Source organism: Taudactylus pleione, unplaced genomic scaffold, assembly GCF_031769625.1.
Source record: "Taudactylus pleione unplaced genomic scaffold, aTauple2 ptg000390l, whole genome shotgun sequence".
Lineage (NCBI taxonomy): Eukaryota > Metazoa > Chordata > Amphibia > Anura > Myobatrachidae > Taudactylus > Taudactylus pleione.
This window is the reverse complement of record NW_028284791.1, coordinates 2,185,001-2,202,470: the sequence shown is the minus strand read 5'-3', so window position 1 is coordinate 2,202,470 and position 17,470 is coordinate 2,185,001. Positions and strand designations below refer to the sequence as shown.

General features: G+C 48.9%; 1 protein-coding gene across 2 annotated transcripts in view; it reads left to right on the top strand.

The window, feature by feature from the left end:
* LOC148507642 (piwi-like protein 1) overlaps window positions 1-17,470 on the top strand; it is a 104,558-nt gene that overhangs the window by 5,897 nt on the left and 81,191 nt on the right. For both annotated transcript variants that reach the window (XM_088445843.1, XM_088445844.1), the window contains exons 2-4: window positions 5,601-5,678; window positions 10,856-10,976; window positions 11,386-11,511. In XM_088445843.1, coding sequence (XP_088301969.1) covers window positions 5,610-5,678; window positions 10,856-10,976; window positions 11,386-11,511 — 316 coding nt within the window. In that variant the 5' untranslated portion in view covers window positions 5,601-5,609. The remainder of the gene's footprint in view (window positions 1-5,600; window positions 5,679-10,855; window positions 10,977-11,385; window positions 11,512-17,470) is intronic.

Below are 17,470 nucleotides of genomic sequence, written 5' to 3'. Positions count from 1 at the left end.
GCCTCAGGTTGGTGGCCCAGCACCAAATCAAATTAGTTATGGTCAATTTAATGTAAATATGTGAACAAACAGAAGTGCAAACCTGCCCACCATCACACAGCTGACCCTAAGGATGACAGGTCAGCACAACTTACTTTACTACATTTTTTTCTGAATATCTCAATAACAAACTTAAACTTAGGGGTGCCGTGAAAACAATGCTGATACTCTAGGGCGCCGTGATTCAGAAAAGTTTGGGAACCACTGCCCTAATGGGTAAAATAGGCAGGTTTAGCAGTTAGTACATTCACTCCCTTTCTTCATTAATTCATTTATGTAGTAGCACTACAGTATATGAAACCAACATACACATAAATTTGAATTAAACACTAGAATGCTTCTAAAATATTTAATTTGATAAATGTTGCAAATATAGTATATACATACAGGACAGATACTGTATATTCTCTGTATATTTTGTTATGAGAGAGAGTTTGTTTTATCTCGGTCTTTCTCTCAACCATAAATGCCAGCAATTCAGTATCATGTATTAGAAACAAATAGAAAAAAAAAAAATGACACATCTAGTCATTATACAATGTTGCAGCCCCTGTCTCCTGTGATTATTATTTATACTTCATGGAAAAACAATTGGGGAAAATACATGAACAGAGTTTGGAGCAGAGAAGAAACAGGCCGGACATAATAGAAACTTTGAAGTATATCAAGGGCTTTAACAAAGTACAGGAAGGAGACATTCTTTATAGGAAGAGAATTATTGGAACACAAGGACATGCGCTGAGGCTGGAGGGAAGTAGGTTCTGAGGAAATTTGCGGAAAAATTACCTCAAAGGGTAGTGGGTAAGTAGAATAGCCTCCCATCGGAGGTGGTAGGGGCAAATACAGTACAGCAATTGAAACATGCTTGGGATAGACATAAAGATATCCTTACAAAGAACTAAGGATCATATAGGTTTTTGAGGTTACTATAAGGTTAAAGGCTCTGTCTAGATTGGCCAAGTGCTTGTTACCTGCTGTCACATTCTATGCCTCTATGTATTAGTCTGCTAGAAGATGAGGGCTCTCTTTACGGTATGCAGTCGGGAAGCCGGCGGACCTAATCCCGACAGCTGGCTTCCCGACTGCTTAATCCCGGCAAGGGTTAAATGACAGGCATCTAAATCTAGACTGCTGTCATTTTACCGATGCTGGGAGACCGGCACCCGGCATCCCGATCGAAGTGATGCCGAGCGCGGACAGCCATGGGGGGGTGGAGTTTTAGGTTAGGGGCTACCGGGGGGGACTTAGGTTTAGGTGGCGGGGAAGGGGGGGTTAGGTATAGGCACTGTGGGGGAAGGTTAGGGTTAGGTACTCCTAACGGAGGGTTAGGGGGTAGAATTAGGTTAGACAATACTTACCTTAGGATGATCAGGATTTCCTCCTCTGCCAGGATGCCGCTGTCGGGATTCCAACCACCAGGCATGGGTCCGGCGGTAAATCATACCGATTCCCTCTTTACATACAAGATGCTGCCTGATCTATGATAAATTGTGTTCGTGGACAGGAGGATGACCTTTTGGTCCTCTGAAGGTGTTGCCAGGTGGATCACTCTGGTCATTTGTTAGGCTTTCTTTAGAGCAATGCAGACTGTTGTTTAAAAGAAGCCGCATGCTACCAGATGGGCGAGTGCCACCCGGGCAGGACGGCATCGGTTTCTGACTGAACAGCTTTGTCCTGCAACTATCTGGTCTACATGTTCACCAGGTTCTACAACTTTTGCATTTAAAGATGGTAGTTTTGTTGGGATGGTGCTGCACACCAGAACTTGTGTAACCTCATTCCAGTGCCTCCCATATGGATCCATTAAGGGCCTGATTCTGACTCTCATACTGCTGTGACCGCTTTAGCGTCTGTTGCAGTTGTCCCGTCTGTGATTTTATGCTAATGCTAGTATAAACCCTTACCTGGTGCATAGCCGTGCGTTTGTAAGGACGGAGGCGCCCTCTTTGTGCCTCTTTAGACATTATCATCGGATGCACCATTGAAACTTGTACCTGCCCAGTGCTAGGTGCAGAATCTCTTGTCATAGTATGGCCTCTAATGTAAGAGATTAAGAGCCTGAGTATGTAACCACTAAAAAACATTGACCATTTGTGCGGATATCGGCATTGTGTGCAACTCAGAATCAGGCCCTAAATCCTTTTCTTTGAGTACTTTGGGGTCTCTGGATTCACACTCATTATTTTTATATGTATTTCTAGTTCACTTTTAATGTTCTAGTCTACTAGTTAGTGCTGTTGGAGAACCTTATTCTTCTGTCCTTCAGTTTTTTGCTCTGAGGATTTGTGTAAAACGGAATGTAGTTAAATTGCCGACCATCGCCAGCTGATGAAATTCTGGCGCCGGAACTGCAGACAGGACAACAGGCGCCGGAATCCCGGCATGAGGGGAAATGCCGACGCCAGGATCCCGACAGCCGGCTTCCAGCGAACACACTTAGCTGTTAGGCGCGTGTGGGAGGGTTAGGTTTAGGCACCCCGGGGGGTTTAGCGTTAGACTGCGGGAGGGGGGAGATTAGGGTTAGGCTATGGACAGGGGTGGTTAGGATTAGGCACCACTGGGGGGGGGGGTTAGGTTTAGGCACTAAGGGGGGAGAGTTAGGTTTAGGCACTAATGGGGAGAGTTGAGTGCAGAGTAGGGAGGGTTAGGGGGTGAAGGTTGGGTTACTTACGTGTCCCCTGTCAGTATTCTCAGCATTGGGATGCCGCTGTCTGTCTTTTGACAGCCGACCTCCCATCCCCAACCCGTGTAAAACATTACTGAAGATCCCAGTAGGTTATGGGGATATAGAAAGGGCGTCGTTAGATTTTTAAATTGTCCAAACTCATTCACTGAGTATAAAAGTATAAAAATATTTAACGGGCATAATGTACTATTGAATTGCCTTGGGAATTGATCAGACACGGTTTATAACTGAGGATTGGGATTGTTGGAAACTGATAATTTTGTGATTTGCATTGGGTACAGAGGGCTTCATTCAGAGGCGGCCGTACGGTCTACAACCGCACGGCCGCCTCGATGTTTGTCCAGTGCGCATGCGCACGAGGGAGCCGGTTCCTTCGTGCGCATGCGTGAGACCTGCTACGACCGACAGCGCTGGTCGTAGCAGGTCTCTTTCCAAAGGTGGCGAGCTGTCGATGTTGATTGACAGCTCGCCCCGTTTGGAAGGTGGGCCGGTGGGGTGGCAGTCCAAACGGAGGCGTTCCCATGGGGCCTCCCCCACGCCTGCCGTTTGGGGGAGGCCCCACTGACATCACTAGTGATGTCAGTGGAGAGCTTCCGGCTCTGACAGTGCCAGAAGCTCTCCGGGGCTTACGACAAGTGAGACCCGACCCTAGGGTCTCGTCGTAAGCCGCGATGGTCTATGACCATCGCGACCATCACCCTAGCGGTCGTTAGAGCTGTGGGTGTAAACCCACAGCCTAACGACCGAAACAGAGGCGGGCGGTCAGGATGCAAGCGGCTGCCCAGTTTCTGAGCGACCGCTTGCATCCTCCGACCGCCTCTGAATGAGGGCCAGAGTTTTGATGTTGAATTTGGATTTTTTTTATTTGTCAATGTGACTGTGATTGACGTCCTCTTGGATATTGCGTTCAGTGAGGGAACTCTGCTAGAAAGTATGACAAACCTGTTATTCTCAGTGAAGCCCATTTCTCTGATGCACTAGTGCCTTACTGTACATTATTTACTGTAATGGTCTAAGTATTGGTGACCTAGTATTGGGATGGTTGACACAAAATACTGAACTGTTATTACTGTTAGTGTTATTGCTCTATTAGAAGACCGCTACTAATCTGCTGTGGGGTTAAACCTAACGCTACCGACAAAGAAAATAAACCCATACGTGTATGCAGTTTTAGGGGTACATTTACAAAGAATCGTGTTTGATCGAGTTTGCATAGCTGAAACTCTGGTGATTTTGGGCTTCTGAAACACTCAAATTTACTAAGAAGCGTGTTTAGCTGAGATCGTGTTTTCCGCTTATGTATCAGATCAAAGAGTTTGCAGTGTCTGACCGCATCCAAACACTTCCGAACAAGCAGCCTGCACATATCAGTGAGATATGTGAAGGCAGCACTGTAAAAAAAAAAAAAAGTTTTACTCTATTTTCACCACTATTACCCCTGCACCCACTGCTATGGGGGTGCGGGGAACAGCCCTGGTCTTCAGCTTAAGCCTGGGGTGCTTGGGAGAGGGGGACCCCTTTATTGGTGGGGGGCCCACCTTCCCTGAGATCGTTGGCTTGGGCTGACCGGCTTGGGGTGATGATGCTTTTGCCGAGGATACCCAGTGTAAGGGTCCCTTGGCTGTGGCATTACACCCCGGCTGGATTTGAGCCCAGTGCTGGTTTTAAAAAATAGGGGGATCCCTACGCAATTTTTTTTCCCCCCTATTTTTAAAACCAGGACAGGCTCAGCAGCCCAGTGCTGGTTCCTAAAATACGGGGGAATCCTACTCGTTTTTTCCACCCTATTTTAAGGAGCCAGGACTGGCTGAGTAGCCTAGGGCTGGTTATGCTTTTTTTATTAACCCTTTAGGTAGTTTTACATGCAAAAACCTACACAAATCACACTGATCTGTGTATGTTTCTGCCACACTCGCAGCTCAGGAGGTGGTCTAGTTAAAACTTCTATTTAGGTTCAAGTTTCCTTCAATCACACCCGTGATTGTAATCACGATTCTTCGTAAATTCCTGAGTTGCATCTTTTTCACTGAAAGTACTTTCGGGTTTGGTCGATGGTGTATTCAATAGAGTTTGCATTCTCACCCGAGTTTTTCAGTGTAAATAGAGAAATCTCTCCCGAGCTTGTTTATAGTAAATTTGTGATTTGAAAAAAAATGGTAAAACCCACCCGAGATTGCAATCTCCACCAAACACGAGTCTTAGTAAATTTACCCCTTAGCTCTGTCTCACTTGTTTCTTTCCAACATTTCTGGGGAACCCTTGCCTCTCTACTGTACCACCGGACCTGTGGATTCCTATGGCGCACTACTTCTGGGGTGCCATCCATCAGCCGGTTACATTTGCATGGATGATTTTTGTGAGGATGTAGATCAGCAATTTGTAACCACTGTGCCATGGCACACTAGTGTGCCGCGAGCGGTTGTCAAGCGTGCCGCGAGGTCAGTGCAGTCAGAGCCGACTTTACTTGTACTGCTGGCCCGGGCAGTGCTGTGGTGTTCAGGGAGGCTCAGGTGTGCCAGGAGACACGGTGGCATGACATAGGTCACACCCGCCCGCCTGCCCACTGCTCCCAACTCAGTCACTGAGTGTGAGCAAGCAACCCCAGCCGATGAGAGACAGGGCAGTGTTTTTTCTGTGGGAGCTAAGGGAGAGATGTATCAAGACTGGGAGAGTCAGAAAGTGGAGAAAGCAACCAATCAGCGTCTATCTGTCCTTTATCTAGTTTAGTGTTTGATATGACAGTTAGGAGCTGATTGGTTCTTTTGAGTAACTTCTCCACTTAATCACTCGCCAAGACTTGGTACATCTCCCCTATCAGAGGATTCCAAAGTGTTATGCAGAGTGTTATGAAACATGGCTTTGTTTCTGTTTGCAGGTATGAAAGATGACTGGGAGAGCTCGAGCCAGAGCCCGCGGGAGAGCACGAGGCCAGGAGGCGGCCCAGCCTGGACAGGTTCTTCATGTTACAAAACTGCAATTACATTGTATTAGTTACTGAGATGCACGTTACTGAGATGCACGTTACTGTACCAAAGATTTTTTTTCTAATTACTCAGCTGTCTTCTGTTGTGGGAAAATAATAATTTATTGAAGGATATTTCCTCCCACAAACTGTATTTCCAAATTCCAATCATCAGCCCTAACAGCCCTTTGTTTCAAACAATCTGGAAAGCAAATCTTGGGTGGACAGTTTTAGACTAAAGGGACATTCTGTATTTATTAAACACATTTTGAGGGAAATCACCTGAAAACAGCCCACAAAATGAGATGATCTGCGGTTTCCATGGTTTCTATGGGGACTGCTATATTGAGATTTACCAAGCTCTGGGAAGCACCAGATATGAGAACAGAGAGGCAGATATGGAAAAGCAGCTCAAGTAGAAAAGGGGAATATAATCCGGTTCACTGAAATTTGGTACACTATTAAAAAATAATTTTTATTAAGATCATATAAATCACATTCTCATATTAAAGGAACAAGTAATTATATGCATGTAACATATATATTTATGACTGTACACACCGATAATCAGTTTTCATTATATTGAGCCATATTAGAAATGTCCAAATGTCCCCCAGAATAATTGGTAGTGCCAAGGAAGGTCATCGCTGGTTTTGGGTGTGAAAAAGTATCGCGCTTATCCCCGTATGCAATTCCAAAGCGGCGAAAACGAGACCCGGCGAAACTGAAATCGGCGAAAAGTTCTGTCAGTTTTGGTGAAATCAGCCTAACACCCCCAAAAGATGCACTGACGTGGGGGATCACTATGGGTACCCCCGAATAGCCCTGCTAAAGATATGGGGTCTTTAAACGGTCTCAATAGGTGTTATATAGCATCTTTGGTAAAGTGGTGAAGAATAGCATTTAGCAATTTTTTGGCGGAAAAATAAGGTGTTTGGGGAACATGAAAATGGGTACTAGCATATTTTAAATTGGCTAATATGAAGTTTTAAAAAATGAGAAAAATCCACCTGCCGCTACTACCTGCAATCAAAAAAACACCACCTATGGTATACTTGGGGACCCCCCCTGAGTCTATTTCGCTAGTTTAGAAGTTTGTCCCCCAACTCTGGTTTTTTTTTTTTTTCGCCCCCAAAACGAAAGTACTTTTTTGGTGTGTCCTAAGGTACTTTTTAATTATTTTTTTTTTACACAGATTACCTTTAGGGGACTGTCCAAGGGGTGCAGGGTGGTTTTTGGAAGTCTGCACCCTAAAACCCCAATTCTGCACTTTTTCTCGCCACCTATTCTATGGCGATACTTTTTCGCCAGGTCTGTTACATTGACTTCTCGCACCAGCGAAAAGTCGGACTAATTGAATACGGGGATAAATGAAATCAGCGAAAAAGTATCGCCGAAACTGACTTTTGGCTTCTAATTGAATACGCTGGTTGTTAGAACTGAAGCACGCGATCTATGCCAAGTAATCAGGATGGGAAGTGTCTCTTGTAGTCGCAGCGGGGATCGTTCCCCTAGCTGGCGGGGTCACTATCTACATAAATACCGGAGGGCTGGTGCAGGAGAGCTGTATAAATCCCTGATGAATAAAGGGGAAGGACGGAGGTTTCCAGATCACTGTCAGGGCTGTAGCCTATAACTATTCATGCTTAAATGAATATGTTGGTAGAGGACATTTTTGTGGCTTTCTTCTTGCCCACATAAAGTTCCACACAATATGTTGAAGATCTACAAACCACCAGAAGTGTAAAAAACATTTTAAAATCCATTTATGTAGCCACAGCGGCACCATTGAGGCTCAGTATTTCTTCGGCTTGGGTAGCAAAGGCAATGGAAAAGTGGGCTGATATTTTGGAAGGTATCCAGTTAAACATATTCAAGTCTCAGCTATTATCTATTTGGAGACTCAGACATTTTTGGAATGCTTACCTTTTGAAAGAAAGCGTTTGCTTGGGCCAGAACTTAATAAGAGAATCTCAGAGGTCACTAGTGGTAAAAGTTCTTTTTTGCCTGTCGATAATTCCTCTAAATCTACGATTTTGTCCTTTTTCTCCACCCTTTAGAAAAGGGTAGTCCTCAATGTCTTTCCAGGCCAAGGGACATGCGTGCTTGTTCTGAGGTTTTGCACGTAGACAAGACAGCCTGGGACGCACAGAAATTAGGCAGGGAAACATGAGGTGTGCCTAGCTTCCAGGATAACCATGCATGACGAGGGACATACAACCAGAGGCGTCGGTGGTGGGTACCCATATTCTGTCATTAAGGGACCAGTGGAAAGGTCCTCTTCAGACAAATGGATGACTGGTGCAATAGAAAAACTTTACATCCTCAGTCCAAGCACTATTTTTGTTTAACATATTAATAACTATTGGGTGAAAAATACTATTTTTAAGGCTCTTATTATGACACAACATTGACCTTAAACCGTCTGAAGGCAACATGTTAAATCTATAATTTGGATGATACTTTTCGGTGATTATTCCTTGAGCCTTCTATAAAATTTGTATCTCATACATTTCTCAGACACTGGACAATTCCAGCCAAATCAGGCATTCGGCTGACTTGACCACCCTCTCTAAAGCTCGACAGCTGTACAGTTCCTTTACCACACAACAGTGCCATAAGTCATAACGCTCTCCACTATACATCTATGAAAAGTTACAAAGTTCTCTCTACTCCTGCCTGCCACCACGTCCTTTGCAAAAAAAAAAAAAAAAAGATGACGTTGGGCCTTTTTCACCAAAGCCTCAGTGTGAAGGGACCAACCTAAATCCTCACAAATATGTATCCCTGAAATGTAAGAGAATTCACAACCTTCACTGCCAAATCTAAAGCCTGGTACTGCCTACATGATCTGTTTTCCAATGTATTGTTCTGAAGTGGATCGGAATGATATATCGTACACATCATATAGTGTGTATGCCCAATCCGCCGTCCATTGCATCGTCCCATCTGATGTGCTGCACGTCAGATGGGACGATGTGGTTCAGATAGTGTAGTGTGTACGCATCACTGCACATAGTGTACAGGAGAACCCATTAATTGGATACAATGTTATAGCGTGCCATCGTTTGGAAGATTGCATACAGATGTGTCCTGCTACATCTTTGCCGATCACGCTATAAACGTGCGCACGCATCGCGCCATGCGATTACCCCCAGCAGCATACGCTATGGCGCGCACTGCGATTGCACCATGCAATCCTATGTGAACGCTGTGCGCATATCCAATCGTGGGCACATGCCTCTTACACATGTAGCAGGACACATCTGTACTGTGTTCTGGGATTAGTGAAAATGGATTGATCGTTGTATAGTTTGTTACATCATATAGTGCAGTAGTCGCCAACCTGTAGCTCATTTTCGTTAAATGACCTTCAATTGTTCTGTTATTAGCCAGATTTTTATTTTTTTTTCTACAATTTTAGTAGCTCTTCAGGAGGTTTAATTTTTCTAATGTAGCTCGCACCTCAATTAAGGTTGGCGACCACTGATATAGTGTGTACCCAGTTTAAGGCTCGGTTGAAAAGGCTGCTTCCTAATTCTCCTAAAGTCAACTATGAGCACTTTGCTTCACATTTAGGCACGTATTCAATTTGGAGCGAAAAGCTGAGATCGGCGAAAAAGTTTGGAGCGAAAAGCCGAGACCGTCATTTCGCCTGGCGAAAAAGTATCGCCGTAATCAATTTGGAAGACTTTCCACCAAGACGGAAAGTCAATGCAATGTAATAGACGAAAAAGTTTCGCCTATGAATAGCAGGCGAAAAAAAGTGCAGATTTGGGGTTTTGGGGTGCAATGTTGCAGGAACCCCCCTGCAGCCTTCAGACAGTCCCTCAAAGGTAAACTGTGTCAAAAATGTTTTCAAAAAGACTTAAGAACACCCCAAATAATCACTTTGATTTTGAGGGCGAAAAAAAGTTGGGGGACAAAGTTAAAAACTAGCGAAATAAACTACAGGGGGGTCCGCAAGTATGGCCCAGGTGTTTTTTGGATTGCACGTGCTTGCGGCAGGTGGATTTGAAGTTTTTTTTAAATGACACTTTAGGAACTTTTAAATATGCTACCCCCTATTTTCAGGTACCCCAAATGTGATGGGACTAGTTATTTTCAACAAAAAAAAACCCTGCTAAATGCGATTCTTCACCACTTCTACAAAAACGCTATATAGCACCTATTGAGACCATTTAAAGTGCCCACATACCTTCAGCAGGGCTATTCGGGGGTATCCATAGTGAGCTGCCATGTCAGTCCATCTTTTGGGGGGTGTCAGGCTGATTTCTCCAAATCTGACAGGACTTTTCACCTGTTTCAGTTTCGCCGGGTGCTGTTTTCACATCCTTTCAAATTGAATACGGGGATAAGCGGGGACACTCGCGATACTTTTTTGCCTGCAAAACACGCGATGTAGGCGAAAAGTCCAACAGGTGAAAAAGTATCGCGGGTGCAAAACATATTGAACAGGGGGCCTGATTCAGACCCGGTCGCGAGCGCTATGCGCTCGCAACCGGGTCGATGGTGGCCCAGAGCACATGCGCACGACTCAGCCGGCTCCGTCGTGGGCATGCGCGAGACCCGGATTGCGACGGGCAATCCGTCGCTCCGGGTCTCACACCAAAGGGGGCGTGCTGTCGATGTTGACTGACAGCATGCCCCCTTTGGTGGGCGGTCCGGGGGGTGGCTGCCCAGATGGAGGCATTTCCACGAGAAGTGGGAGAGCTTTCGGCCCGATGTTTGCGATGGTCTTGACCATCATCCTGGCCGCTCGCATTAGCTGTGGGTGGCAGCCCACAGCAATGCGAGCAGCAAGGAGGCCGCTTAGTTAAAAAAAAAAAAAAAAACGCCCTGATTCAGAGCGAGCGCTCGGTCAGAGCGTCCGGCTCTGAATCAGGGCCAGGGGTCTTAGACTCAAATGATTCTTACCACTCCGTTCTGCTAACAGAGAGACTTCATTCTATACGGTGTCTTTTCCTCATTACTAATCAAGCTGACAACAGCAATGTAAACGTCTCTTTGCTCTCCATGGCATGGGAGTTCTCACAGCCGCTGTGTTTGAGCGTTGTTATCATTTTTTTATTTTTCCTTTTCTCGTTTTGTCCTTTATACCCACAGTGAAGACTTTATTTAAGTAAATAACATATACCTCGATCTTGTTTTGTTGACATATTCAATAGGTAAGAGTCCCACCAGCAGCAGCGCAACCTGCCGCTCGTCCGCCGCAGTTGTCGGAGCCATTGCTTGTGGGAAGGGGGCGCCAGGGGGGACCTGGAGTAGCTGAAAGGCCGCCAGTTGAAGGTAATCATTGATTATTATCCCAGTTATAATTATATATGTTCTCCAGTGATAGCAGTAATGAAATTAAAGCGTAGTCAGATTATTTTCACAGTGGGATGGCAATGGATATTGGATTCCCTTGTCAACCCTGTGCTGGCTCAGCGGGTTAGATGGCGATGTCTGAATTCGCTCACTGTGGGATGCGCCAGGCATCTCCGGACTTTTCCTGCCAGATCAGGCATTAGGCTGGGTGCAGATTACTGGTGTATATCTCTAATATCTTACATGTATCAAACCTGTTTTCTTAATGATTGTAAATTGGCACAAAACGGGCTGTAGACGGAACATTTGAGTCTGTAGTATGTGTCTCATGCATGGAATTGTTTTTCTTCTGTCGGCGGTGGAGATGTAAAGTGTGTTCCTAATTCAGTTCAGCAGATCTCAGCCGGGTTTCAAGAGATTTCGATCGCGGAGCGGGGTGGTCGTAGGCGTGATTTCCATGACCTTGGCGTAAACACCCGACTGGCAATCGAACATGTCAAAGTTTCCAAAACAGGTCAGTGCAGTGTTCTGTAGTCTGTTGATGATGATCTTTATTATCTGATACTGCTACCTATTTGCAACACAAATGTTATTTCCCAACACTAAATAATTAAGGTATCTATATAAAAATTCTCTAAGGCAGGGGTAGGCAGCTTGTGACACTCTAGCTGTTGTGGAACTACACATCCCAGCATGCCCTGCCACAGTTTTGCTGTTAGGGAATGCTAAAACTGTGGCAGGGATCAGCGTCTGGAATGCCACAGGTTGCATAGTCCTGCTCTAAGGTATGGCCCATGTTTTACATACATGTGCAGTAGAAGCGCACTGCTGCGCCAATGCCTCCCACTGGTGCAGAGACCGGACAGCCCTATCTGGAAATAGGAGGGGGGCCAGCTGGACCGCTGCGACCACGGTAAGCAGGGGAGCGGGACAGGTTGGGGGTGGACGGAGTAGCAGAGAAGAAGCAGCAGAACGATGTGACCTGGCATACAGATGTGTCCTTTTACATCTTTGCTCATAGCGTGGCATTCAGGCTTCCCTGGCGCAGCATGTAAATGCGCGGTGTGGCATACTGTATGCCACGTTATGCTATACACAGTTTAACCGCTGTGGGGCGAATGCTCCACCGATGAAAATTACAGTAGTGATTACAATACTGTGGCAGTGGACGGTGATCTGTGAGAGGCTGGCCAATCGCGTTCAAGCAGTGAAAACTGGCACTCCTCCACGGGCGCTGCTTCACATGATCACTTTGTGTCAAGACTAAATCGCTAAAGGCATTATACTGACTGGTTCCGGGCCCTCCGTACTACATGTTATACTGTCTTTGCATGGTGTAGACAAGGCATGCGGCCCAAATAAATATTTTATAAGGCCCGACAGTGTGGGTGTGTGTGTATATATATATTTCTACTTCAGGGTCCATAGGGTATCCACAGGATACCTTGGGGGTATAGGTGTGACGTCAGTCGCAGGGCACCAAAGAGTTAAGCTTTCAGCCTCCCAGGATGCACTAGGTCCCCCTCCTATACCCCGCCCCCGAGCCAAGGCACCTCAGTTTAGTTTGGTGCCCGGCCGGAGTCGGGTGCACCTGTTGGAGTGGGGGCTAGAAGAGCCCCTGAAGCTTATTCTTCATGCAGCTGTGGCTGCACAACTGGATGAACAGCATGGACAGTCAGTCCTGACGTCCATGCTGTCTTCCCTACACCCCGCCGGTACCAGAACGCCGGTACTGATCCGGGGATGCTGGTGGGCGTCTGGGGTCACAGCTAGCGGTGACCCCAGATGCTCCGGACCATGGTCGGATTCAAGGGGGACAGAGGTAAGCAGCGGGGTCCCGCGGTGGGTCCCCGCTGATCACATGGTCCTAAGTCCCCAGGCAGGGGGCTCCCTGGGGACTGGCTGCAGCGTGGAGCCAGGCGACCAACCTGCGCTTCCACTACCCCCTGGGACAGCGGACCGCAGCAGAGCGGTAGCGCTGCGGCGTCCCAGGGGTTAAATGCATGCCAGGGGAGCGCGCCTTCCCTGTCTCACAGTCGGCGCCTCCCCCGCTGCACACAGCCCTCTCTGCATGCTGCCGACTGGTCCTGTGGCAGCGCTCCTCCCCCAGGCCAGCCTCCTCTCTGCTCCTCGGCGGCCATCTTCTCCAGAACGCATGGTGAACGCTGCTGGAAGCGCTGGACGGAAGCATCGTGGTCTGGGTCCCCCCGTATACCTCTCCTCCGCTGTGGTCAGGTCTGTGTATGCAGCGCTGTGTCCTACCAGGCCCTGTGTCTGTGTAGTTGAGTGATCAGCGCTGTTAGTGCAGGAATTGTTATTTTTCTGCATTGTATGTGACTGTGCTAGCGCTGCTGCCTGTAATCTTTTCTTTTCTAAACTGTCAGCTTTATTACTGTCCCTGTTCTTTCTGCTAAAGCCCTTGCGGTGCGGTGCTGCAGGGTGGTCTCTCGCCTATTTAATACTTAATTGGTGAGAGAGGTCACATACGTGGTGCCATCATGTCTGAAAGTGATTTTCCCCTCCGGCTACAGTGTACCACGTGCAAAGTACCGTTAGCGGAGGGGGAGGGTAGCGCGGAGGGCCTTTGCCGGCAGTGTTTGTCCATGGCGCGGCCTATTACGGTTACAGCACCGGTACAGAAGCCGCCCTGGGCTTGTTTCGCTCAGGCGTTCACAGCTTTAGTGGGCCAGTTAGCTCCGCAGCCCGCGTTTACTCCGATGGGTTTGTCCCAGCAGTCTGTGGTGTCGTCACCCATGCAGGGGTTCCCACGACAATTGGTGGTACCCCACAGTCTCCCTATTTCCCCGCTCCCGGGTTCTCAGGAGCCAGCGTGGGTTAACTCCCTGACGAGTTCTGTACAGCACTTGTCGGATGTGTTGCAAGGGGAGTCTGTGATGCGGTCTCATAAAAGGCCGGTGGCGTCTCTGTCCGCTCCTTATGAGGATGACGAAGGGACGTCTGATGATGGGGAGATTCTAGATCCTTACGATCAGGAACCTCTCCATACTAAGGACGCTGATGCTAAGTCCAAAGTATATATTCCTGGACTTATTCGGGCGGTCCGCACAGCCTTGGTGATTGAGGACGAAGTTCCCCCAGCGGCTAAATCTAAGTATGCCTTTTTCAAAGATGTGAAGGGCGATGCCACAGTCTTTCCTCTTTCGGGTCAGTTGGTGGACCATTTAGAGGAGGCGTGGAAACAACCTGGCAAAAGATACCAGCCGCAGAGACGCCTGGCGGTGGCTTATCCGTTCGCGGATAATTATTTTGCGAAGTGGGAATCCCCTCCACAGGTGGATTCTCACGTGACCCGTCTTGTCCGTAGTGCCACATTGCCGATGCCATCCATGTCCTCCCTTAAGGATGCTACGGACCGCAAGGTAGAAATCTGCCTGAAGTCCGCTTATTCCCTTGCAGGGGGGGCAGCACGGCCGGCTATGGCCATTTGCTGGGTTGCCAGAGCGATGGAGCGCTGGGCGGATTCATTAGAGGCTTCTTTTGAATCCGACTGTCCGGCCGATCAGGCGGAGTTGATTGGCAATCTCCGTGATTCGGCCACCTACATCAACGAGGCGGCTCTAGACATTAGTACTCTGGTGTCTAGAATTTCTTCAGCAGCGGTAGCTGCTCGTCGCACCTTGTGGCTGCGATCCTGGAAGGCGGACGCAGATTCCAAGAAAGGTCTGGAAGCGTTGCCGTTTACCGGAGAAGTTCTCTTCGGTCCGGATCTGGATAAGATTGTGGCCACGCTGGCGGCAGCCAAATCTGCCTGTCTCCCGTCGGCCGCTGCTCCTTCTGGTTCGGGACCATCGTCCTTTCGGTCATCTAGGGCCCAGGGCAGGCCCAAACCACAGTCGTTTCCTCGACAGGCTGGCCCTAAGAAATCGGTCAAGCCCCGGAAGCAGGCATGGAGTACCAGACGTCCGGCCCCCAAGCCAGATGACAAGCCTGCGGCCTGACGGTCCGGGCCTCCCTTTGGGGGATCCCAGGGTGGGAGGCCGCCTGCTACAGTTCGCCCAGTGTTGGTCGACCACTACGACAGACACTTGGGTTGTGGAGGTGGTTTCCCACGGATACGCCCTCTCCTTCCGGCACAGACCCCCGGCTCGCTTCTTCACCACGGGTCTCCCATCAGACCGGAACAAGGCTACGGAGCTGCGGAAGGTATTGCACACTATGCTCCAGGCTGGAGTTATAGTGGCGGTTCCATTCTCCCAGAGGGGCCAGGGTTTCTATTCAAATCTATTTTTGGTACAGAAACCCAATGGGTCATATCGTCCGATTCTCAACCTCAAAGCACTCAACAAGTCTTTGCGGGTCCCGAAGTTTCGGATGGAGACCCTACGGTCCATCATTCTGGCGCTGGAACCTGGGGACTACTTGGTGTCATTGGACATACAGGACGCTTACCTGCATGTCCCTATTCTTTGGCGCCATCAACAGTTCCTCAGGTTTGCAATCAGCAGCGACCACTTCCAGTTTCGGGCGTTACCTTTTGGCCTGGCAACAGCACCACGTGTTTTCACCAAGGTGATGGCGGTCATGGCGGCTTCTCTGCGGCTGCAGGGAGTCCGCATGTTGCCGTATTTGGACGACCTGTTATTGGTGGCTGGATCTCCAGAGCTCCTGTTACGCCACTTGGACCTGACCATTGCACTGCTGCAACGGCACGGCTGGCTAATCAACTGGCAGAAGTCCACTCTAATCCCGTCTCGGAGGATTCTGCATCTTGGAGCCTTATTGGACTCGGGACAGCAAAGGATCTTCGTGACGAAGGACAAGATCTCTGCTTTACAGTCAAGGGTGCGCAGTTGTCTGCACAGCCGCCGGGTGTCCTTACACTCGGCGATGAGGTTACTGGGCTCCATGGTGTCGGTGTTCGACATGGTGGAATACGCCCAGTTTCACTCCAGACCTCTGCAGCACCTGATCCTGTCCAAGTGGAACGGGCTGACTCAGTCTCTGAAGTCCCAGACGATTGTGCTCACCCAGGAGGTTCGCCTGTCCCTTACGTGGTGGTTACAGACGACCCACCTCAACAAGGGACGTCCGTTCTGGGTTCCAAATTGGGTCCTGTTGACAACGGACGCCAGTCTTCGGGGCTGGGGAGCAGTTTCGGGTCCACACTTGTTCCAGGGCAGGTGGACGCCGACAGAAGCGGAGCTTCCAATAAATATCTTGGAACTCCGTGCGGTCTTCAATGCTCTCCAGCAGGCACAGCGGTTTCTCCAGGGTCGCCCGGTGCAGGTCCAGTCGGACAACGCTACCACCGTGGCCTACATAAACAGGCAAGGAGGAACTCGCAGTCGGGCGGCTCTCGTAGAGGTCTCTCGGATCCTGGTTTGGGCGGAGCGCAATCTTCCGGCCATATCAGCGGTCTTCATCCCGGGAGTGCTCAATTGGGAGGCGGACTTTCTAAGTCGCCAGGACGTTCATCCGGGGGAATGGTCCCTGCACCCGGACGTTTTTCAACTGCTGGTGGACAGGTGGGGTCTTCCAGAAATCGACCTCATGGCGTCCCAGCACAACAACAAGTTGCCGGTGTACGGGTCTCGCACAAGAGACGAAGGGGCGTCTCTGGTGGATGCTCTGTCCGTCCTGTGGACGTTCCGGTTCGCATACCTGTTCCCTCCGGTCTCCCTTCTTCCACGGGTAATCCGGAAATTCAAACAGGAAGGAGGGACGCTCCTGTTGATAGCTCCCGCGTGGCCCAGACGGCACTGGTTCTCAGACCTTCAGGGTCTGTCCGTGGACATTCCTCTGCGGTTGCCGCTACGACCGGACCTTCTGTCTCAAGGTCCTTGCCTTCACCCGGACCTGACTCGGCTGTCTTTGACGGCGTGGCTGTTGAGACGGCCATGCTGAGGTCCCGGGGGTTTTCCAGCTCTGTGGTGCGGACCATGTTACGAGCTCGGAAACCGTCTTCCGCGAGGATATACCATCGCGTGTGGCATACGTTCTTCCAGTGGTGTCGACCGAGAGGTTATGCACCGCGGGAGTTTCGTCTGTCTCGGATTCTCGCCTTCCTGCAAGCGGGACTAGATCATGGGCTTCGCCTTGCTTCTTTGAAGGTACAGGTTTCGGCCCTATCTGTCTGGTTTCACCGTAGGATTGCTACAATCCCGGATGTGCGCACCTTTATGCAGGGTGTTCTCCGCATTCAGCCGCCCTTTGTTCCACCTGTGGCGCCTTGGGATTTGGCTGTGGTCCTGAGGGCTCTCCAAGGACCGCCGTTTGAACCACTGGGCTCAGTGGATCTTAAATGGCTAACAGCTAAGACTGTTTTCCTTCTGGCCATTGCTTCGGCCAGACGTGTTTCTGAGTTAGGGGCTCTTACTTGTAGACCCCCTTTCTTGGTTTTTTATGGGAACAGGGCAGTGCTCCGCACTCGGCCCGAGTTTCTTCCCAAAGTTGTTTCCCAGTTTCATATTAACGAGGAAATAGTTGTTCCGGCCTTTAACTCACCGGGTCTT